At 47.8% G+C, this 23,188-nt stretch overlaps 1 protein-coding gene across 1 annotated transcript in view; it reads right to left on the bottom strand.

Annotated features, from left to right (window-relative positions):
* The window catches only part of LOC144752244 (transcription initiation factor TFIID subunit 1-like), a 303,153-nt gene that overhangs the window by 43,972 nt on the left and 235,993 nt on the right, over positions 1 to 23,188 (bottom strand). The window contains exons 35-36 of the mRNA XM_078640245.1: positions 22,516 to 22,632; positions 12,752 to 12,886 (exon numbers count right to left, since the gene is read on the bottom strand). Of these exons, the coding sequence (XP_078496371.1) occupies positions 12,752 to 12,886; positions 22,516 to 22,632 (252 nt within the window). The remainder of the gene's footprint in view (positions 1 to 12,751; positions 12,887 to 22,515; positions 22,633 to 23,188) is intronic.

The following is a 23,188-nucleotide window of genomic DNA, read 5'->3' as shown; positions in this document are numbered from 1 at the left end:
GGCGTTGCGTGTGTGAGTGGGGTTGGAATGCAATAGGTCTCGCATTAGAAAAGTTGTAGTTATTGGTCTTGTAAATGACAATTTATTTATTTTTGCGTTGTTAAAATTGCTAAATTGATGGCTTTGTCATTTACAATGCCAATAGTTATAACGTTTGCAAATGTGACACCTATAGCATTTGGAATGCAACATGTTTTGTATTTACGTGACTTATATGGCAGCTCTGGTCGTTATGCTACATCTCTAGATAGTTTTATCTTCCGCAAATGTGACACCTATTGTAACACAATATGTGTTGTGAGGGTGAGTGAGGGTGAGGGGTTGAGGGTGAGGTGTTGAGGGTGAGTGAGGGTGAGGGTGAGTGAGGGTGAGGGGTTGAGGGTGAGGGGTTGAGGGTGAGGGGTTGAGGGGTTGAGGGTGAGGGGTTGAGGGTGAGGGGTTGAGGGTGAGGGGTTGAGGGTGAGGGGGTGAGGGTGAGGGGGTGAGGGTGAGGGGGTGAGGGTGAGGGGGTGAGGGTGAGGGGGTGAGGGTGAGGGGGTGAGGGTGAGGGGGTGAGGGTGAGGGGTTGGGGGTGAGGGGTTGGGGGTGAGGGGTTGGGGGGTGAGGGGTTGGGGTGAGGGTGAGGGGTTGAGGGTGAGGGGTTGAGGGGTGAGGGGGTGAGGGTGAGTGAGGGGTTGAGGGTGAGGGGGTGAGTGAGGGTGAGGGTGATGGGTTGAGGGTGAGGGGTTGAGGGTGCGGGGTTGAGGGTGAGGGTTGAGAGTGAGGGGGTGAGGGGGTGAGGGGTTGAGGGGTTGAGGGTGAGGGGTGGGGGTGAGGGGGTGAGGGGTTGAGGGGTTGAGGGTGAGGGGTTGGGGGTGAGGGTGAGGGGGTGAGGGTGAGGGGTGAGGGTGAGTGAGGGGGTGAGGGTGAGGGGTGAGGGAGTGAGGGGTTGAGGGGGTGTGGGTGTGAGGGGTGAGAGGTGAGGGGGTGATGGGTTGGGGTGAGGGGGTGAGGGGAGGGGGTGGGGGTGGGGGGTTGAGGGTGAGGGGTTGAGGGTGAGGGGTTGGGGGTGAGGGTGAGTGAGGGGTTGAGGGTGAGGGTTTGAGGGTGAGTGAGGGTGAGGGTGAGGGGTTGAGGGGGTGAGGGGTTGAGGGTGAGGGGGTGAGGGGTTGAGGGTGAGGGTTGAGGGTGAGGGGTTGAGGGTGAGGGGTTGAGGGTGAGGGGGTGAGGGTGAGTGAGGGGTTGAGGGTGAGGGGGTTGAGGGTGAGGGGTTGAGGGTGAGGGGTTGAGGGTGAGGGGTTGAGGGTGAGTGAGGGGCTGAGGGGGTGAGGGGTTGAGGGTGAGTGAGGGGTGAGGGGTGGGTGAGGGGTTGAGGGTGAGGGGTTGAGGGTGAGGGGTTGAGGGTGAGGGGGTGAGGGTGAGGGTGAGGGGTTGAGGGTGAGGGGTTGAGGGTGAGGGGTTGAGGGTGAGGGGTTGAGGGTGAGGGGTTGAGGGTGAGGGGTTGAGGGGGTGAGGGTGAGGGGTTGAGGGTGAGGGGTTGAGGGGGTGAGGGTTGAGGGGGGGTGAGGGGTTGAGGGGGTGAGGGGTTGAGGAGGTGAGGGGGTGAGGGGTTGAGGGTGCGGGGGTGAGGGTGAGGGGGTGAGGGTGAGGGGGTGAGGGGTTGAGGGTGAGGGGTTGGGGGTGAGGGTGAGGGGGTGAGGGGGTGGGGGTGAGGGTGAGGGGTTGAGGGTGAGGGGGTGAGGGTGAGGGGGTGAGGGTGAGTGAGGGGTTGAGGGTGAGGGGTTGAGGGTGAGGGAGGGTGAGGGTGAGGGGTTGAGGGTGCGGGGTTGAGGGTGAGGGGTTGAGGGTGAGGGGTTGAGGGTGAGGGGTTGAGGGTGAGGGGGTGAGGGTGAGGGGGTGAGGGTGAGGGGGTGAGGGTGAGGGGGTGAGGGTGAGTGAGGGGTTGAGGGTGAGGGGTTGAGGGTGAGTGAGGGTGAGGGGTTGAGGGGGTGAGGGGTTGAGGGTGAGGGGGTGAGGGGTTGAGGGTGAGGGGTTGAGGGTGAGTGAGGGGTTGAGGGTGAGGGGTTGAGGATGAGTGAGGGTGAGGGGTTGAGGGGGTGAGGTTGAGGGGTCGAGGGTGAGGGGGTGAGGGGTTGAGGGTGAGGGGTTGAGGGTGAGGGGTTGAGGGTGAGGGGTTGAGGGTGAGGGGGTGAGGGTGAGGGGGTGGGGGTGAGGGTGAGGGGGTGAGGGTGAGTGAGGGGTTGAGGGTGAGGGGTTGAGGGTGAGTGAGGGTGAGGGGTTGAGGGGGTGAGGGGTTGAGGGTGAGGGGTTGAGGGTGAGGGGTTGAGGGTGAGGGGTTGAGGGTGAGGGGTTGAGGGTGAGGGGTTGAGGGTGAGGGTTGAGGGTGAGGGTTGAGGGTGAGGGTTGAGGGTGAGGGTTGAGGGGTTGAGGGTGAGGGGTTGGGGGTGAGGGGTTGGGGGTGAGGGGTTGGGGGTGAGGGTGAGGGGGTGAGGGTGAGGGGGTGAGGGTGAGTGAGGGGTTGAGGGTGAGGGGTTGAGGGTGAGGGAGGGTGAGGGGTTGAGGGGGTGATGGGTTGAGGGTGAGGGGTTGAGGGGTTGAGGGGTTGAGGGTGAGGGGTTGGGGGTGAGGGGGTGAGGGGTTGAGGGTGAGGGGTTGGGGTGAGGGGGTGAGGGGGTGAGGGTGAGTGAGGGGTTGAGGGTGAGGGGTTGAGGGTGAGTGAGGGTGAGGGGTTGAGGGTGAGGGGGTGAGGGTGAGGGGGTGAGGGTGAGGGGGTGAGGGTGAGGGGGTGAGGGGGTGAGGGTGAGGGGTTGAGGGTGAGGGGTTGAGGGTGAGGGGTTGAGGGTGAGAGGGTGAGGGGGTGAGGGGTTGAGGGTGAGGGGTTGGGGGTGAGGGAGTGAGGGTGAGGGGTTGAGGGTGAGGGGGTGAGGGGTTGAGGGTGAGAGGGTGAGGGGTTGAGGGTGAGGGGTTCCTTGGGTTTGTAAGCAGGGCACGCCAATCTCCTCCCTGCCAGCATGGCCGCCGTTTTCAGCACTGGTAGTATTTTTTCTGGTTTCACACCGGAACCTTCGTGCTCTTGGTGCGGGTGACCGGGGGAACGAAAACATCACGGACATGTTCCGGAAGTCCTGTGTCAAGCAGGCAATTTTTGATGTGAGGAATGTGCTAGCCTTGTGGCCCTTGGCGGATAATGGAAGGTAAGGAAGGGCTGAGTACGAGAAACGGTGTGATAGAGGGCGGAGGATTGGGGTATTAAGAGGTTTACATAAAGACACCAAACACTGATCATATTATTCGACAAGAGCCTAGAGGTAGTTGGTTTCGGCGATCAAACGATACAGGGTATCGAAAACAAATAGGACATATAAACCAAGGGGACACGGGCGGGCTGCACGCAGGGCACAGGAACAGGGCACTAAAGACTGAGGTCGTAAGCATTATCGCCGATACCCGAATCTTAAGAATTACCGGTAATATACACCAGCTGCCATCAGAGCCAAATTGGCCTGGGTCTGAATAAGAGGAGGGTATGATTTCACGAGTGACAGAGGGAGATGCCAGGCAGGGATGGGAGAAGAGGCAGATAAAAGTATGGCTAAAGCAATGATGACCAATGAGGGTCTAAACAAATAAATATATGCAGTACAAATTCGGGGTCTTATTTACAAGCCCCGTACGTCACTTTTCCCTTTAAAAAAGACGCAAAAGTGGCGCTAGGTCTTGTAAATAAGCCCCTCGGTGTTAGTGTCTTACTGAAGGAAGGGTCTGCCTAACTCTTCAGTTCTTTCTTGAGCGGTCACCCTTTTCGGGTTTTGCGAGAAGCCTTGCTTTATAAAATGCGCATCCCATTATATAAGAAGGGAAATCAGGTAGGTAGAGCTTGGCAGTTATAAGAAATAGACCAGACTGTTTAGCAAATACGTCTTTCCAGGTCAGGCAAGAGACCGGGACCAACTAGACTGGAAATGAAAGGAAACAAGACGGAGGGCATTGCTGTGGGGAGGGGGTGGAGGAGGAATGCACACGGCGGGCAGGGGAGGGGGCGGAGCGGGGAGAGCGGCATGAGGGTGTGAAGCAGCCGGGGCCTTTGAAGTGAAGCTAAGCTTCACTTCAAAGGTGTCGGAGGAATGCGGCTGAGGGAACAGACGGCGATTTGGTGATGTGCACGCGCATTTTAGGTCAATGCGCAAGCGCATTGACCTAAAAGCCACGGGCACAGCACCAAATCGCCACAGTTAGGTAAACTTTGTTTAAATCGCAATAGTCTCGCTCTGCTCAATGCGCATGCGCATTGACAGGCGAGACCTAAAAAGGAGACCGCACAAAACCTGAAAATTATCGGCTAGCGGCCTTGTTAGATATCGAGGCAAAGGCATATACTAGAGTGTTGCTGAAGGAACTGGAAAGCTGGGCAGAAGAGAACAACATCCTTCCTTTTTTCCAAACAAGATTCAGACCACAATGTTCCACGTAGATAACATCATAGTACTGGGATATCTGTCCAGACGTGCGACCCAGCCCGCTCAAACTCCTTTGTTTTGCTGTTTTGTAGATTATAGTGCAGCATTCGACCGGGTAGATCGTGGCATACTATGGAGAAAACTCACCAACTGGGGCATACCCCAAAAGCTGCTAAAGGCAATAAGGTCTCTATATGATGGGACCTGGGTAAGGATCAAGACTAGTCAAACGTCACTGACCAACAAGGTCCACACAAACAGCGGCCTTAAACAAGGGTGCGTTCTTGCACCTCTCCTTTTTAACATCTATACATCCGACCTGGGTCAAGCACTGGAGGGGGCAAACTTAGTCATCCCGAAGATGGGGAACGTGAGGCTGCAAATCCTTCAATATGCCGACGATCTTGTAATTTTGGATCATACCAGGGTTGGCTTGCAGAAAGCCTTAGATGCACTACACAGCTTTAATCAAAAGAACAACCCACTGGTAAACCAGGACAAGACCAAAATCCTCATCTTTGGAAAGTACCATCGAAAACAGACAGCTCAATGGCGCCTAGGGGATCAGCAAATCAGATCTTGCAAAAATTACAACTACTTGGGTCTCAGGCTCACGGAAGGGGCAAAATCAACAGCTCATTTGAAACATCTAAGAAATAAAGGTGCTGGGATCATTTGCAGCTTGAGAAATCTCAATCGAAAATTACATAGCCCATCCACGGAACCCATCCTGAAAGTTCTAAAAGCAAAAACAGTGCCCCCAATTAATTACGGCCACCTAACCTTTCCCGGCGCCTTTGACAATTTCTACATGAGCTTTCAATCTTCCATATACAAGAAAGTGCTGGGAATCCCACGACAGGCCAGGAGAGCCAGAGTAAGGCTGGAGCTGGGGCTTTCTCGCCCAGACATCTCTTGCCTGGGGGATACAATAAAATACTACATCAGCACTTTGAGAGCTCCAGCAACAGCCTTGAAAGCACAAATTAAAACAATCTTTGAAGAAAGTGGTTCACCATGGCAAGCACAATTGACAGGAGCTATTCAATCTCTAGAAATAGAGGAGCAAAACCTGGTCAATATTAATATTTCAATTGCCGCATGGAAAAAAGCAGTGAACAGACAGGTGAAGCACATTTCATTCGCGAGAGATCTGGAAAGTCTGCATCACCATCCAAATCTTTCCACACTGGATGCCTCTTACAAAGTGGGAAAAGCACAGCCTTATTTTGAGCAAGCACTATCAGTTCAAGTTCGAAAAAAGATCACTTATACGAGGCTCTTGGCATTACCCATAGTGGAGTTCAATCAAAGCTGGGCCCGTGTGGATAAATCAGTAGCATGCAGACTTTGTGACTACCATCAGGAATCCTGGTATCATTTGCTGTGTTGCTGCCCAAAGCTATCCAGTGAGAGGCATCGCTTGGTCATCCCAATCTGCAGAGTTCAGGGCCTCAAGTGATGCAGCGAAATCTCGGACTTGTGTTTTTCGTCCACAGAAAGTCAAATAGCAGCACGGCTGGGGGAATTTATAGAACTAATTCGCGCAGGACTGTCCGCAAACGCTGAGCCGCAGAAATAAATCTGTAGGACTGGAAGCAGGGGAGAGGTGGACACACCTTTGTCTTAAAAACGAACGCACTTTGTTCTAAAACTGAATTACTAGAATATGATACTATAATGAATGTTTTAGGTCGAATTAGACTGTGGCAATAATCAGGGGTTTTAACCTATTTGGTTTTTAGATAATTATTTTAAAATGTTAGCATATTGTAATGATTTTAATTAATCGAACAATAAAAGCTTTTTCAATTTCACTTTCAGATACTGTCACTGAAATTTATTTTAATCCCTTGTGCCTTGGCATGGCCTTTGCCGATTTTCTGGCCAGCTCTCCTAAATTGCATGTGAAGCAATCCGTTCCCTTGCTTGTAATTGCTAGCTCAAATCTCCTGGACACCCTTTAAGTGAGGACATGAGACACAGCTGTGTTGTCTGGCAGGGAGCCCATAGGTGGGGGTGGTTGGTTTATCTACTGGGAGAATGTAGTCGTCCCACTCGCTTCCTAGAGGTCTGTTAGTTTCCAGAAGTCCCCTTCTTACACATCATCTGAATAATGATCTTCATCTGATGAATCCACATGAAGAGGCCCTGGTGATGGAGGTGCCGTCAGAGCCAGAATCTGAGGCCATCGGTGGGGTAGATATTGGCTGTGGGTTTCTGGCTGATTGCAAAGGTTACGGCTGGGGTTCAGCCACTACTGGTAGTGGAGGAGGGATATTCTGGGGGCGCGGCATAGTCTGTTGTGATGGCTGGAAGATGGTTCTGACAGATGCAGACGTAGTAATCGGTCATCGTATGTTGGAGGTTTTCAAGAAGATCCACTGCACTGGTACAGTTGCTGGTTCATGTTATTCCTCATAGTGCCCAACTTGCAGTTGGCTCGACCTGCTGGCCATTCTTCTTCTTCTCTGTGTGCTGTGGCCCAGGAATAACTTTGCTTCCTCTGTGTTTTTTACTTTCACTTTGAGCTGCCATGAGCTGTGTTCTGTCGCAAACCGATCTTCTGGGTCAGAGGCTTCCTTCCAGTCTGTTTCTAGCAGCATTGCAGGTGATTAGTTGGAATATTTGTCAGTGAAGTGTGTTTGGACGGATTTTTAACTGATGTGTCCATTTTCCTACACTGTGATTTTCCAGGTTCCATTGCCAATGGGACTATTGTTAACGGGACTTCTTTCGGGAGGGCGATAATCAACGGGACTGTCAGCAGCATATTTGTCATTAGTTGTTTCTTCGTCATTGATTAGGGTAGGCAGCAGTGTCATAAACTTTAACACTGTTGCGGCTGTCAACGGAGAAGACAATGACCACTTGATATTCTTAAGTTAAGCCGAAGCTGATGGCAGCACCGAGGCATTTACAGGTCTTCTTCTGTAACTTTGACCTTAGGTGAAGGAGACACATCCCTGCTAGATATCTTGTGGACTTTGATTGATCAGCTGGTCCACAGAAGATGACTCTTTGTGGTAATCGTAATAGATTGATTGCTGACAGGGTAGGCATTGAAGGGACGGTCAGCAAGATAGTGGTCACCAGTTGTTTCTTTTTCATCGACAATGGAGCATCAACCGAGTAGCCAGCAGTATCGTAGTCTTCAGCATTATTGATGGTGAAACTTTCGTTGATGGTACGGTCTTCCACAGAGAAAACAGCGACAATTTAACCATCTTAGGTTGAGGTGAAGATGTTGGTGGCAATGAGACATCTTAGTCTTCTCTTCCTAACTTTGCGCACCGGCATAGGAGGCACAGACCTACTCTATTTCATGTGGGCCTATTTTAAAAAAGAAATTCAGAAATTTATAGGAGGTGGACGCCAATGTGTTCGCAGAAGAGGACTTCTTTATTTGGTAGTGTCCAACTGGCACTTATGGGCTTGTTTCACATGCACAGGAGGAGCAATTTGGATGGACTCATCCCCAGATGAGGGGGAATCAGATTCTTCTGATTGTTAAAGCTACATCAGAAGCCTTACCTCACGATCAGTGAGAGTTTTGCTACACATTTTCAGCAGTCTTTCGGTCCGAGGTGTGGGTGAAGATCATCTAACCTTTTGCCACAAGCTACACAGGCTGTGACGATACACATTTTGAAAGAACAAACAAACACACAAACACACAAACACACACACACATACATACACGTACACTTACTTTTGGGATGGATTTCAGAAGTAAATTACAGACTATAAAAAGAGAGCAAAAGTCTGACACAAACTTTTCGCAACAGTCTGCAGAAGAAATCTGAGGTCACGGTCTACTAATGAGACAATGTTTCAAGGCCTTTCTGGGCTTTTAGGCCCCAATACCGCTTTTGTAAGGTTACAGTGGGACTCCAATCTCAACAACAGGGAGTGATCTATGGAAGCTGAGATGCTGAACAATACCTCGATCTAGACTTTGGCTATTGGAAGCTAGACGCTTCCTCTGTCCCATACTCCCACAGGGCCGTTCTCCTGCTAAGTCACCCAGGGTCGTCATTAGAACTTCAAGACCCAAGTGACCCTCTCGGTCTAAGAATCCTTCAGAGCAGTCTCAATCTGAGCCCGTCAGCATTCAGGCCGAGCAACTCCTTGTACCCGATCACACCAAGGACCAGAGTCATAATCTTAATCCAAAATGCTCATAATCCTGGGTTGGACTACATTATCGTGCATTAGCGTAAGAGCACAGATCTGATCAGATCCTGACTACTTATTTTTTTTTTTTATTTTTTTTTTATTTTTTTATTTATTTTTTTTTATTTTTTTTTATTTTTTTTTTTTGTCCTCATTAGCCATAAAGTCGATCCAACTATGCTCTTAGCCTCTCAGACACGAGGACCGTCCCCCCCATAGCACCAAGGAGCCCAATGCTGAGCCCCAGGTGCCCAGAGAGCCGGCCCCCATGCTTCCAGCAGAGCTTGAATAGACGTACTCCCTTCAGACCAGTTCGGCCAGATGTCCTGTTGCTGTACGATACCACCCTTTTGGACAGAGAGATTTTAGGCCTAATCATCGGACCCGGGAAAAAAAAAAAAAAAAAAAAAAAAAAAAAAAAAAAAAACCCCGGGTAGGCTAACTATCCCTCCTCCAATCGATCAAAAGGTGCCAAAATGTAAGAGATCGAGGGCTGCATGTTCTCATTAAGTCCATCTTTGAGGTTGCGTATAATGAAGACAGCCACTCTGCATGCGTTGGGGGATTTATGTTAATCCAGTTTTTACAGATCTCTCTTCTAGCCAGTAAGATGGCATAAAACAGAAAATCTCTCTCTGATCCCTTGATGTTATGATTTAATCCGAAGATGACCAAAGACCATGACCACGGGATAGTGACACTAAGAATAGATTCGAGTGTTGTTCTAACTTCATGCCAAAAGGTGGCAATACTCGGACAGTCACAGAACATATGCAGGTCTGACGCTGCCGGTAAGGAACATTTACTACAGCACTTCCCTGTTTGGAATTTCGACAACCGTTTAGGAGAGTAATATGCTCTATGAAGTGTGAAGAAATGATTGCGCCTCAGCCATGCTGGCTTGACGATTTTATAGAGGAGGATAAAAGATTCCTCCCAAATATCTCCCCTATCTGGTTCTCCCTCAGCACCCCAGAGTTTTTCCGGGAGGTTAAAGTCTCGCTCTCCATCCTCTATAATATGCCAATAGAAGAGCGCAACTTCTTTTTTCCCCGCCGGTCTATCCACTAGGATATTCTCGAGAGGGCTTTCCTGTCCCATCATTCCTTTCTTCTTAATTTGAGTTCGAATCCAACTTCCTATTTGTAGATATACTATCCAGGAGAGTGGTGATGTTACTTTAAGCTTGAAGATATCCCAGCCCAAGATTGTTCCTTCCATCAGCAGATCCCCCCACTTTGTGATCCCTGCGTCCAGCAGGATTCTTTTGACTGTGTTGGCTTCCTGTGGTGCTAGTCCAGGTAGGTCCCAAATTGGGGCGTGTTCGGATAAGTGTCCTATCCCGATCTTAGATTTTATTTGGAACCATTCTTTTAAGCTACTCAATAGTGTCTTTAGTCTAATTTTTTTTAAAAACTTCTGGTGGCCGAACTTGAAGAGAAAACCATTCACTGGAAGGTCCGAACCCAATAACATTGCCTTGTACATAAGCCCATTTGCATTTTCCCAGGGGAGCTTAAGTAACATCCTAGAGTGGGTCAGATGAAATGCCCAGGCATAATATTCTAGGTCTGGCAAAGCGAGCCCCCCTTTTTCTCTTCTCCTTCTCAGCTTTTTCCAAGCTAATCTGCTGGATTTATATCCCCAAATAAATGAGTTAATGTTTTGCTGGCATTTTGCAAGCTGCTTGGTGTCAAAAATTAATGGAATGGAATTAAAAATAAAAGTGAATTTCGGGAGAATACTCATTTTTATCAGGCTAGTTCTCCCATAAATGTTGAGCTGGAGAAAAGACCAGGCTTTCATAAGAATTTGGGATTCTCGGGAAATACGGGCTAAGTTGTTTTGAGCCAAGTGATCCAGATCTTTAGTTATTGTGATGCCAAGGTACCTCATTGAGGATTTTGTCGGAAGTTGAGAATTGTGAATGTTCCAGACCATAATTTCGGTTTTTCCTGCGTTGATTTCGTAACCAGAGAATTTCCCAAAATTTTCCGCTTTCTTTATAATGATGGGAAATGCCAATGTAGGATCAGTTGTGTATATGAGAATGTCATCGGCATAGAGGCCAATCTTCTTTTCCCAGCCCGAAAAATTAAAATGTGGGATGTTGGTATCCTCCCTAATGGATTGTGCAAACGGTTCTACATATAAATTAAAGAGAAGGGGGGACAGGGGGCAACCCTGTCTTGTTCCTCGGCTGATTTTAAAAGGAACTGTTCGTGTACCGTTTATTAGTAGAGATGCTCTGGGGTTGCTATATAGTAAGCCTATAGTCCTACAAAATTTGGGTCCCAAGTGAAATTTGGTCATTATTAAATTTAAGTATGCCCAATTTACCCTATCGAACGCTTTAGTGGCGTCGAGGGTCATGATAGCCAGGGGTAGGCCGAAGGTTGAGGCAATATCCGAGGCTCCCACCAAATCATAGGTTAAATCAGCCAATTGCCGACCTCTGATAAACCCCTTTTGATCAGGGTGGATGATCGAACCAATCTCGCTTCCCAATCTCGCTGCCAAAATTGAAGTAAAAATCTTGTAATCATTATTGAGAAGCGAGATTGGGCGATATGATCCACATTCGGCTGGGTCCTTGCCAGTTTTTAATATTAGAGCTATATTGGCTTCCCCCCAGGAGCTTGGTGGTGTCTGCCCTCTGATCATTATGTCATTAAAAAGATTTGTAAGGACAGGGGTAAGGGTGGAATTGAGTGTCCTATATAATTCCCCAGGGAGGCCATCTGGTCCCGCGGCTTTGCCCTGTGATAATTGCTTAATGGTGTTATAGACTTCTAATTCAGTGATCTCCTTATCTATATTCTCTGTTTGGGAACTTTCCAGTTCCGGGAGGATTATATTATTCAGCCATTCGTTCCTTTCATCCTCATTGACATTCAAATCCTCTGTGTATATGTTCTGGAAGAACTCCCTAAAAGCTTCTCCTATGGCTGTGGTTGTTGACCTACTGTTAGCTTCCCCAGTGACCCTCACTTCTTTAATACAATTTCTTGATTGGTCCGCTTTAATTTTCCAGGCCAACAGTTTTCCTGCAGATTCCCCATATTCAAAGTGTGCAAGTTTACTTGCCTGCCATCTTTTATTAATTCTCTCCTGCAATAGTGTGTCTAGCTTGGCTTTTAATTCGACTTTCTCCTCTTGATTATCTGAGGGGAGCTGTTCTAGTGATTCTAAAAGAATTAATTCTTGCTCTATATTTCTTATTCCTTCTTCGTATTTCTTTCTCCTGTATGAGGCCCTCCCTGTAATGCACCCCCTGATGAAGGCCTTCCAAGCCTCCCATACTATAACCACGGAGGTAGAACCTAAGTTTTGGTCTAGGAAGGAAGCTGTTTCCTGCGTCAGATACTCTTTCTCCTCCTCCTCCAGTAGAATTGTACGGTCGAAAGACCAAGAATGGTGGGTAGGTTTCTGATCTAATTTTACAGAGAAAAAGATGGCAGAGTGGTCTGACAAGTGTAGAGGGAGGTATGTTATACTTTTAACCAGGTCTTTGATAGATCGACTAAATAGAGCATAATCAATTCGTGATTTATGCGATCCTGACTACTTATGATCTTGACTTGAAACAGCCCCACCCGCGGGCCGGTGGGGGGTGTCAATGGTGTTCTGGACAGTTTTCATAAGCAGGGAAAGATGGCTCAACAGAAGCTAGCATTCTTGCAACATCACAAAGTATGGTACTATCTGATTCTATGTACTGTTCACAAACCAAGATTTTCTAATCCTCACGTCGTGAGGCTATTATGTGGTCATTGTATAAGATAACCCTTGCCACATGGGAAGTGGAACACATATAGAACAGAACAACTAAATAGCAGAAAACTATTGTTTGAGCTTGGAGCGGAGTAAACAGAGGGTGAAAATTGCTTACCAACCCGTTTCAAGAGCACGGATTTATAAACATCCATCAGTCAATGAGTACATTATAGCCTACAAAGTAGGTTCTCGATCCCAAACAGCCCTCTGCAGCCCACACTGACTCGTACAGGTATTACCGCTGTCATTCCCAATCTATCTACAAAGCACGCCCACAAGTATGTTCCAAACAGCCAAACACGTCTGCCTCTCCTGCTCCACTACGAAGCCTGGTTTCAATTCAGCCCCTGTATTTGGTTTACCATATGTCTCAGCGCACGCCGTTTCTCTGGTGTGTTTGTGGGAGTGTCTCCGGACGACAAGTTGTCTTCATCCTGGTACATGGAGGCATCGTGGGACATGCTCATCGATGTGTTGTTGTCATAGTAGTCGGGAGGCTGCAGCACATACATGAACAGCATTAGCAGAGAAAGGAGCAAGAATACAAGGACATCATCACCGGCACCTTATCTTTACAAACACGTCATTCTCAAAAAGATGGAGAAGAGACAGACAAAGAAGACCCTTCCAATTCAACTGATGTGTAATTACTATCTGATCGAAAGTTACAGTTCAGAAACAGTATGTAGGAAAGCGGACTCTTCACACACCTCTAATTATCAGTTCCACCGTCAGTCTTTGCAGTAGAAAACTGTAAAGAAACGGGCTTTTTCAGGTTTACCCTCAATTTTTGTTCCCATTCTGACTACTAGGTACTGGTGTCACGGCTCTAAAATGCCCTGAGACCAGCTAAGGAGGACTCTGTGCGTGTGCTGTGGCCCTTACAATGGTACATGTTTAATTGCCAATTGGCATAGCCTTACTGAACTGTAAGTCCCTAGTATATTGTTCTAGGGGTACCCAGGGCCTGTACGTTAGTTTCCCTAGAGACTGCAACACTTGTTGTGCCACCGTGAGTGGGACAAGGTAAAGCCTGGCTCCCAGTCTGCCACTGCGGACTGGAAGGTCAGCTGTAAACTGCTAACTCGACTTTACCATTTAAAGTAATGGCAAAGCCCAGAATTCCCTTTTGAGTGTATGGAAGTTACCCCTATGGTAGGACTAACGCGCTATAAAGCAGAGTCGGTATATTAAAAAGTGGAACATGTACTTCTAAATGTTCCAACAGTAAAAATTCTAAATTACAATTTTAACTGGGGAAAGACTAGAAGACATGTGAGAAAGGGCCTCTTTTGACATGGTTAGCCCCTACTTTTTGCCTGGAAAGGAATATGCTACTTACCAGTATGCATCTGTTCTTGGCATAGAGGGCTGCAGAGTGGTACATTTATGAATAGATCGCCATCTGGTGTTGGGCTCGGATGATTGCACTTTGTTTTTCTCTTGGAGAAGTCTTTGTCGTCATAGATGACTCCTCCTCTTGGTGTTAGTGCGCATGGGCATCGGCTCCATCCTTAGATTGTTTTGCCATAGTAGGGTTAGATGGAGTAGTGTAGTATAATACATAAAGATATGCCCATGTAAGTGTATCTAAATAAGATAATGTTGGGACAGACACAGGTTTCCGGGGAGGCAGGGAGGGCATGTACCACTCTGCAGCCCTCTATGCCAAGAACAGATGCATACTGGTAAGTAGCATATTCCGTTTGAGGCATATGGGCTGCAGATGGTACATTTATGAATAGATTGTAAAGCAGTTACCTCCCTAGCGGTGGTCACCAGTGTCTGTCGCAACTGTTTGAAATAAAGTCTTTAATACAGCTTGGCCCACTCTGGCTTGTTGTGTAGCCTGTACATCAACACAGTAGTGCTTTGTGAATGTATGTGGTGTAGACCAAGTTGCTGCTCTACATATGTCATCTAGGGGAATGTTCCCTAAGAATGCCATAGATGCTCCTAGCTTTCGTGTAGAATGAGCTCTAGGAGGAACAGTTAATGTTCTCTTTGCTTTAATGTAACATATCTGTATACATCTTACAATCCATCTAGCGATGCCTGCTTTAGAGATAGGATTGCCCTTATGTGTTGGGGAAAATGCTACAAATAGTTGTTTAGTTTTCCTGAAGTTTTGTGTTCTTTCTATGTAGTACAAAATGGCTCTTTTGACATCTAGTGTATGTAGAGCCCTTTCTGCCACCGTCTGTGGCTTTGGAAAGAAGACTGGTAATTCCACTGGCTGATTGATGTGGAATGCTGAAATTACCTTAGGCAAGAACTTTGGGTTTGTTCTAAGAACCACTTTATTCTGGTGTAACTGTAGGAATGGTTCTTGTATTGTCAATGCCTGTAATTCACTTACTCTCCTGAGTGAGGTAATGGCTATAAGGAAAGCCACCTTCCATGTAAGGAATTGTATTTCGCACCTATGCATAGGTTCGAAGGGTGGCCCCATTAGTCTGGTGAGTACTACGTTGAGGTTCCAGACTGGGGAAGGTGGTAATCTTGGTGGAATGACTCTTTTAAGGCCTTCCATGAATGCCTTTATAGCTGGTACTCTGAACAGTGATATGTGTTGCCTGTTTTGTAGGTACGCTGCTATAGCTGCTAGATGTACTCTGATAGATGTGTACGCTAGATTACATTGCTGTAAGTGTAATAAGTAGCAAATAATCTCCTTTGTTGATACGTCCAGAGGGTTGATATTGTTATTAGTACAGTGTATAGCAAACCTCTTCCACTTAGCTGCATAACATGCTCTGGTGGTTGGACGTCTCGCTTGTTTAATTATCTCCATGCAATTTGGAGGTAGATCTAAGTACCCAAATTCTAGGATTTCAGGAGCCAGATCGCTAAGTTCAATTGAGTTGGATCTGGGTGCATTATTTCTCCATGGTTCTGTGTAAGGTGCATGGGTAGAATTCGTAATTTTTGGTGTGGCACTTGTGAGAGTTGCAGTAGCGTGGTGTACCACGGCTGTCTTGCCCACGTGGGTGCCACTAGTATCATGGTCATTGAGTGTTGTTGCAGCTTTCTGACCACTAATGGAATTAGTGGGAGAGGGGGAAAAGCGTATGCAAATTTGTTGGACCAATTTATCCATAACGCATTGCCCTGCGACAGGTGATGTGGATACCTGGACGCGAAGCTTTGGCATTTTGTGTTCTGATGAGTGGCAAAGAGGTCTATCTCTGGTTGTCCCCATCTTTGGAAGAATGGCTGCAGTATTTGTTGGTGCAGTTCCCATTCGTGTATTTGTTCCGACTGTCTGCTTAAGATGTCTGCTATCTGGTTTTGGACTCCTGGTAGGTGTTCGGCTAACAGATAGATGTTTTGAGGAATGGCCCATCTCCAAATTTCCTGTGCTAGTCTGGATAGTTGGAGAGAGTGCGTCCCCCCCTGTTTTTGAATATAATACATTGCTGTCATGTTGTCTGTTCTGATCAGGACTGCTTTGTTGGTAACATGTATCTGGAAGGCTTTCAATGCTAGAAACACTGCTAGTAGTTCTAGATGGTTGATGTGCAGTGTTCTTTCCTGCACACTCCACCTTCCTTGTACTGTGTATTTGTCCATATGTGCTCCCCATCCGGTGAGCGATGCGTCTGCTGTTATTGTCACCTGTGGAATCGGTTCTAGGAACGACCGCCCCTTGGTAATGTTTGTTATGTTCCACCACTTCAGAGAGCGGTGTGTGCGGTCGTCTACCAACACCAGATCTGTAATCTGCCCTTGAGCCTGATTCCACTGTGTCGCTAAGCATTCTTGTAGCGGACGCATTTGTAGTTTGGCATATGGTATTAGCAGTATGCAGGATGACATCATGCCTAATAGCTGCATGAACACTCTTGCTGTTAGTGAGTGTTGTGGCTGAAATCTTTGAATGATTGTAAGCATTGTTTGGATCCTGACTGGGTTGGGGTACACTTTGGCTTTTTCTGTGTCTATAGTAGCCCCCAGATATTGTTGAACCTTGTTTGGTTGTAGGTGTGACTTTGTGTAGTTCACCGTGAACCCTAGCTGGTGTAGTAGCTGAATTGTCTTTTGTGTGTTTTGAAGACATTCCTCTTGTGACCTGGCCTTTATTAGCCAGTCGTCCAAGTATGGGAAGACATGAATTTGTTGTCTTCTTAGGTGAGCTGCTACCACTGCCAGGCATTTTGTGAACACCCTTGGTGCCGTTGTGACACCAAACGGAAGGACCTTGAACTGATAATGTTGTCCTTCTACCACAAACCTGAGGTATTTCCTGTGGGCTTTGTGAATAGGGATATGAAAGTAAGCGTCTTTTAGATCCAGTGTAGAAAGAAAGTCCCCTTTCTTCAGTAAAGGAAGTACTTGTTGGAGCGTGACCATGTGGAAATGTTCCGAATTTATGTATGCGTTGAGAGGTCTTAGGTCCAGTATTGGCCTTAGAGACCCGTCCTTTTTGGGAATTAGGAAGTATAGGGAGTATACTCCTGTTCCTTGTTGGTGCTGTGGAACCTTCTCTATGGCATGCTTTTCTAGCAGTGATAGTACTTCTTGTTTTAACAGTGTCAGGTGATCTTGTTTCATTGGACGCTGTTTGGGGGGGATGTTTGGTGGGGTAGCTGTGAGTTCTAGGCAATAACCATGTTGGATAATTTGTCTTACCCACCTGTCTGATGTGATGTTTTCCCAGACAGGTAGGAACTGTGATAGGCGTCCCCCGACCGGTGTTATATGGTCTGGGGGGAGCTGTATGAAGTCACTGTTTTGGGGTTGGAGAGTTGCGGTTGTTGTTGTTTCCGCGACCTCTACCCTTGTTGTTGTTACCCCTGTAGCCACCTCTAGAATTACCTCTGGGTGATGTAGGTGTAAAAGAGGTTTGTTGCTGGTTTGTACCTGTATTTTTGGATCCTCCTCTATAGGTGGATCTACGAAAGGAACCTCTTTGGGTCGGCTGTTGCAATGCTCCCATTGATTTAGCCGTTTCCGTATCCTTCTTCATCTTTTCTAGGGCCTCATCTGTCCCTGTGCCGAAAAGTGTTTTCCCATCAAAAGGTTGGTTCAGTAACGATGTTTGTACCTCTTGTTTGAACCCTGATACTCTGAGCCATGCATGTCTCCTTAACATGATGCTTGTGTTTGTAGATCTTGCTGCAGTGTCTGCCGCGTCTAGGGCGCACTTGATTGAAGTGTTCGTAATTAACTTCCCTTCCTGTATGAGTTGATCTGCCCTCTTTTGATGTTCTTTGGGGAGATGCGTGATGAGTTTTTCTAACTCATCATAATGCGCTCTGTCATACCTTGCAAGTAGTGCTTGCGTATTAGCTATGCGCCAGCTGTTTGCCGCTTGAGATGCCACTCTCTTGCCAGAGGCATCTATTAGTTTAGACTCTTTGTCAGGAGGTGGAGCTTCTCCTGTAGATAAAGAGTTTGCTCTCTTACGAGCGTTTGTGACCACTAGTGAGTCTAGAGGAATTTGCCCTTTAATGTATATTGGGTCTTTTGGAGCTGCCCTATATTTTTTATCGATTCTTGGGTTCAATACCCTAGCCCTCACTGGGTCTTTGAATATCTCTGATGTATGACTGAGAAGGCCCTTAAGCATTGGTAGGGTTCCTGATGTTCTTTGTGCAGTAGGTAGTGTTTCTAATAAGAAGTCCTGTACTTGAGGTTCTGTATGTAGGTCTACCTTATGATATGTTGCTGCTCTAGTAATGAGTTGTGCAAACCCAGTATTGTCATCAGGAGGTGAAGGTTTTGAGGGATACGATTCAGGGTCGGTATCATTATCTGACCCTACATTATTCTCTTCCCATGGGTCTGCCTCCTCTGGGATTGTGTCCTCATCATCCCCAGGATGTTCCCCCTCCCCTGTGTCACTCTCTACATCTGTTGTAGGTGTAGATGGTCTTGTGGGAGGAATATTTGGCCTATTGTGAGGAAGAGGAGAAGATGGTGTGTGAGGTTTGGGAGAAGAGGGAGGAGTTGTATTCGTCCCCATTGTTCTCTTCTTCGGATGAGTCTTGTCGTCCGAATGTTCATTCTTCCTCTTTTTAGGTAGTTCTGTGACTACCTTGCCAGTCTTTGGGTCAATAAACAAAGTCTTTTGTTTAGGATCAGTCCCGTGTTCCTGTGTCGGTACCGCAGTTTTCGGTTCCGAAAGGTGTTTTTTCTTTTGAATGTCCATTTGTATTTTCGGTGCCGAGATTTTGTTCGGATCCGATTTCTTCGGTATCGAAGATGTCCCCGGTGTCGAGGGTGTTTTCGACGCCGAAGCGTGCTTCGGTGTCGACATGGACTGCTTCGACTTCGAGCTTTCCTTGACTTGGTGCTTCGGTGTCGATGTGGTCCGTTTATCGGAACCGGAACCACTATGATGGGAGACCAAGTGTTTCGGTTTCTGTTTCGTTGCCGTGCTCGAAGGCGGGGCGTTGGAAACTTTTTTCGGTTGTCTGACCGGGCTCGAGGGCGGGGTCGACACCGTGCGGGGTCTGTTCTTTGGTAAAGGGACGTCGTCACTCACGGTTTGTTGGACGTCGATTTCCTCGACGTCGGACTCGTCCGCTTCTGACCCCGCCTCGTCGGCCTCTTCTTCCTCCTCTTCTGGGTGCTGGTCCTCGAACAGCTCCGGGATTGCTTGTGACTGCATTCTCGATACCTCGTGTCTTCGGGCTCGACGGTTTCTAATCGTCGACTTTGAAGAGAACGCTGCACAGGCCTCACAGTCCCTGGATTCGTGTTCAGGGGACAAGCAGAGGTTGCACACCTCGTGTAGGTCCTTGTGTGGGAACTTAGCACCACACGTTGGACATTTTTTGAATGGAGTCCTTTCCATGGACTCGTAGTCGTCGTCCTTCGAACCGCGTCGGTATGGAGTAAAGTCGCGTTCGATAACGATACCGTCGATTTGGAAAGGAGTACGCGCCGGTTATAACCTTCTTTGTTGAAGTCGGTCCGGAGCGCTTCGATCCTCATCCGAACCCGATGGCGGAAAAAAACAATCTAAGGATGGAGCCGATGCCCATGCGCACTAACACCAAGAGGAGGAGTCATCTATGACGACAAAGACTTCTCCAAGAGAAAAACAAAGTGCAATCATCCGAGCCCAACACCAGATGGCGATCTATTCATAGATGTACCATCTGCAGCCCATATGCCTCGAACATTATGTGCTTTTGATTGTAGGGCACAGGGTCCCGGACAACCAGGTCCCCTGCGTCAGTGCTTCTTTCCTAAAACTGTTCCACAATTGGTCCTTCAGGCCACCTGTACGACCCTAGTAGAGGGTACCTGGGTACCTAGCGCGTTGGTACTGAAGAGGGTTTTCTACGGACCCCTCATCTAGGCCCTGCAGACTGCCACTGCAGCCTGCATGCCCTGGTGCAGACAAAATAACAAAGTCCACATGGCACACTGCCTGTGTGCAATGTCACAGCAGCGCTGCCTAAGGTATGGGTAAGTCACCTTTCCAGCAGGCCTTACAGCCCTAAGGCAGGGTGCACTATAGCACAGATTTGGGCATATCTACATGAGCAGACATGTCCCTATAATACTTAAGTCTATTCTTAGGTATTGCAAGTGCCAGGGACACAACAGAGAGTATATTGGCTAGACACTTGACAACTCGAGTTCCACAGCATTGTGATTTAAGATGGTAGTTTGCACTTCCTGTTTAAATCCTGAAATGCGTAGCCACGCATGACGTCGAAGTAGGACACTAGTGTTTACAGCTCTAGATGCAGTGTCTGCTACATCTAGTGCGCACTTGATTGAGGCATTTGAAATTAACTTGCCATCTTGTATAAGGTTGTTTGCTTGCGCCTTTTATTGGTCAGGTAGATGTTGCATTAATTTTTCTAACTGATCATAATGAGCCCTGTCATATCTTGCAAGGAGGGCTTACTTGATAGCTATACGTCATGTATTAGTAGCTTGTGCAGCTATTCTTTTGCCTGAAGCATCTATCACCTTAGATTCTTTATCAGGGGGTGGTGCTTCACCTGATGTCTGTGAGTTTGCTCTTTTTCTAGCATTGGACACGACTAGGGAATCTAAGGGTAGCTGTCCTTTAATGTAGGCAGGATCCCCAGGAGCAGGCCTGTACTTTTTCTAAATTCTAGGGTTTAGAACCCTAGCACGTACAGGATCTTTAAATACCTCTGGAGCATGTTTGATGACCCCTTTGATCATTGGAAGAATTTGAACAGACTTTTGTGATTGTTATCTAATAAAAAATCTTCCTCTGCCTCATCTGAATGCATGGTGACCCCATGATAAATAGCAGCCCTATTCAGTAAGTGCCCAAAACCAATATTGTCCTCTGGGGAGAAGGTTTTGATGGATATGACTTTGAGTCAGGAATAGCTGGCACATCTTGTGGGTTTGGGTACTCCCAATCTGGATCATCAACAGGATAGGGAAAAGGCTCATCTGAGTCTACCCCTCCCCTATGCTACACTCATCATTATTTTAAGGTATATGTGGTGAAGAATGAGGAGGAGAGTGTTCAGGAGAATTCTGAGATGAATTGTTAGGAGGAACAGGAGATGAAGGAGAAGGAAGTATAGGAGATGAAGGAGAAGGAAGTGAAGGAGAAGGAAGTATAGGAGATGTGGCAGAGTCCTTCTTCTTGAAAGGCACTGCAGGTGTAGGTGCTGTGTCGGATTTCCTCTTCCTGTGTGGTGTAGTGGATACATGACCTGTCTTTGGGTCAATGTAGATCTTCTTTTGTAGAGGATCAGGCTGGAAAAGTTCTTCTCCTTGCGGAACCTTTGCTGGTGTCGATTTTTGTTGGTTCCGGGCGTGGTTGCTGCTTCTCTTTAGCCTTAGGAGTTGTAACTGTGTCCTTTTGCGTAGATTTCGGCACCGAAGGTGTTGTTTTCGGAGTTGAAGGCTGTTTTGAGGGCTTGAGCGCATCAGAATCGGGCCTTGTATGTTTCGGTACCAAAGATATTGGCTTCGGAGTGGAAGCTGGTCTCGCCGGCTTCGAGGCGTCAGACACTGGCTTCATAGTTTTGTCTTTAGAAGTCGACGGTTTCGGAGCCAAGACTTCTCTCGGTTTCGGTGCCGTGGGAGCTGGTGGGATCGGCACGTGCGGCTTGCTCGGTAAGGAGCTACCAGAAGGCTTGAGTATTTTCTTCGGAGCCGGGCTCGATGGCGGGGCTTTCGAAGTGTGTTTTCGGTCTTGACTGGGCCCCGGAGGCGGAGTGTTGACCTTTGCCTTCGATTTGGGTGGTGGGTATGGGGCCGGAGCAGTAGTACTCACACGCTGACCAGATTGTATGGAGTCATCTGAGTCGTCTGCCTCTGATACGATTTGGAGATCGTCTGAACCCTCTTCGGGAACGAGCGGAACTTCTTCGTCGAAGATATCCACTGGTTCCGGGGCAGATCTCTGCATGTCGTGTCCATGGGCCCTCCGATCTCGAATGGTTTTCTTGGATCGAAAGGACGCACAGGCTGTGCAGCTGGATTTGTCGTGTTCCGTCGATAAGCACAGGTTACACACCTCGTGATGGTCATTGTGTGGGAACTTTGCTCTTACATCTTTTGAATGGCGTCCTTTCCATGAGGTGTAGGCCTCACGGCGTGGATAGGCCCAACGGCCCGCGCCGACGACCGGAATCGAGCTGATGGAGTCAAGACGATGTCTGTCAATAGCGAAAGTAGTTTGGTGAAGTTTAAATAAGTTTTTACGCGTCAAAGTACTTGAAAAGTAGATTTCAAACCGGAGCGGAAAAATTTCATCCGAACCCAGTGGCGGAAAAAAACAATCTAAGGATGGAGCCGATGCCTATGCGCACTATTGTCCAAGGGAGGAGTCACGTCTTCCAAGACGACAACATGCAATCATCCGAGCCCAACACCAGGTGGCGATCTAATGCAAAGTGTAAGATCTGCAACTCATATGCCTCAAACTTGATGTTTCGCAAGATGTCCTGTATTTCTGTATGAATTGATCAAGTACAGCCAGGAGGAAGACAAAGGTACATGAATGTATATGGTAAGAGTGGAGAGGGAAGAGATCAGGTTTTGTTCACATAGAAAGTGAAACCCAGACTTTGACATACAGACATGCCAGTGTCCACCAAGGCGCTCTCGAGTACACCAACCTGTGAGGAGATGAACTCAAAGTGAAAGATGGTTGCACAACACTGACCTGCGGCGTATAAGGTCCCGGCGTCATCGGCTCAAAGCTCTCCAGGTCCGCTTCATCCAGAATCGCTTCTTTGGCCGTGGAGATGTCCTTCTCTAGCTGTGTCAAGTGTTCGTCGTACTAGAGGATGAGCAAGGAAATGGGAATTGAGGCAGATGGTGAAGAGTGTAAAACACAGAAAACAGGAAGAGGCACTTACCTACAATAAGGGGATCATCACAATCCCCTCACAGGCTTTGACCAATTAATTTACTTTGTCTAAAGGAGCCCGACATCCACAGGTAGGATGGCCATGGACTACACTGGGTTACGACTCACACATTGTTGTGTCCTGAGCTTTCAACACAATAAACCAGACACTAGAGCAAAAGCTGACCTTCCAAGATGGGCTGTTTACATAAACTAGAATACTCTGAGTCCAAGACCCGCTGGCCTGATTCCAAGCGCAGCAACATCTGACCTCTAACATGTAAAGACGACAAGAAGTAGCCATAGCGGCTGCAGCTCAGCCTGGGAAGGTGGGTCCATCAGTAACGAAGAGAAGCCAGACCCCTGCAATTCTTGGCAGTTACTGAAGACAAGCAGGGGGAGCACAGTTGTGACAGAGACAGCTAATTATTACAATTATTACAGATGTTTCTACAGGTGCGGACAATTGTAATGTAGCCCATTTACA

Source organism: Lissotriton helveticus, chromosome 4_2 (genome assembly GCF_964261635.1).
Source record: "Lissotriton helveticus chromosome 4_2, aLisHel1.1, whole genome shotgun sequence".
Taxonomy (NCBI): Eukaryota; Metazoa; Chordata; class Amphibia; order Caudata; family Salamandridae; genus Lissotriton; species Lissotriton helveticus.
This window is presented reverse-complemented; position numbering and strand designations above follow the sequence as displayed.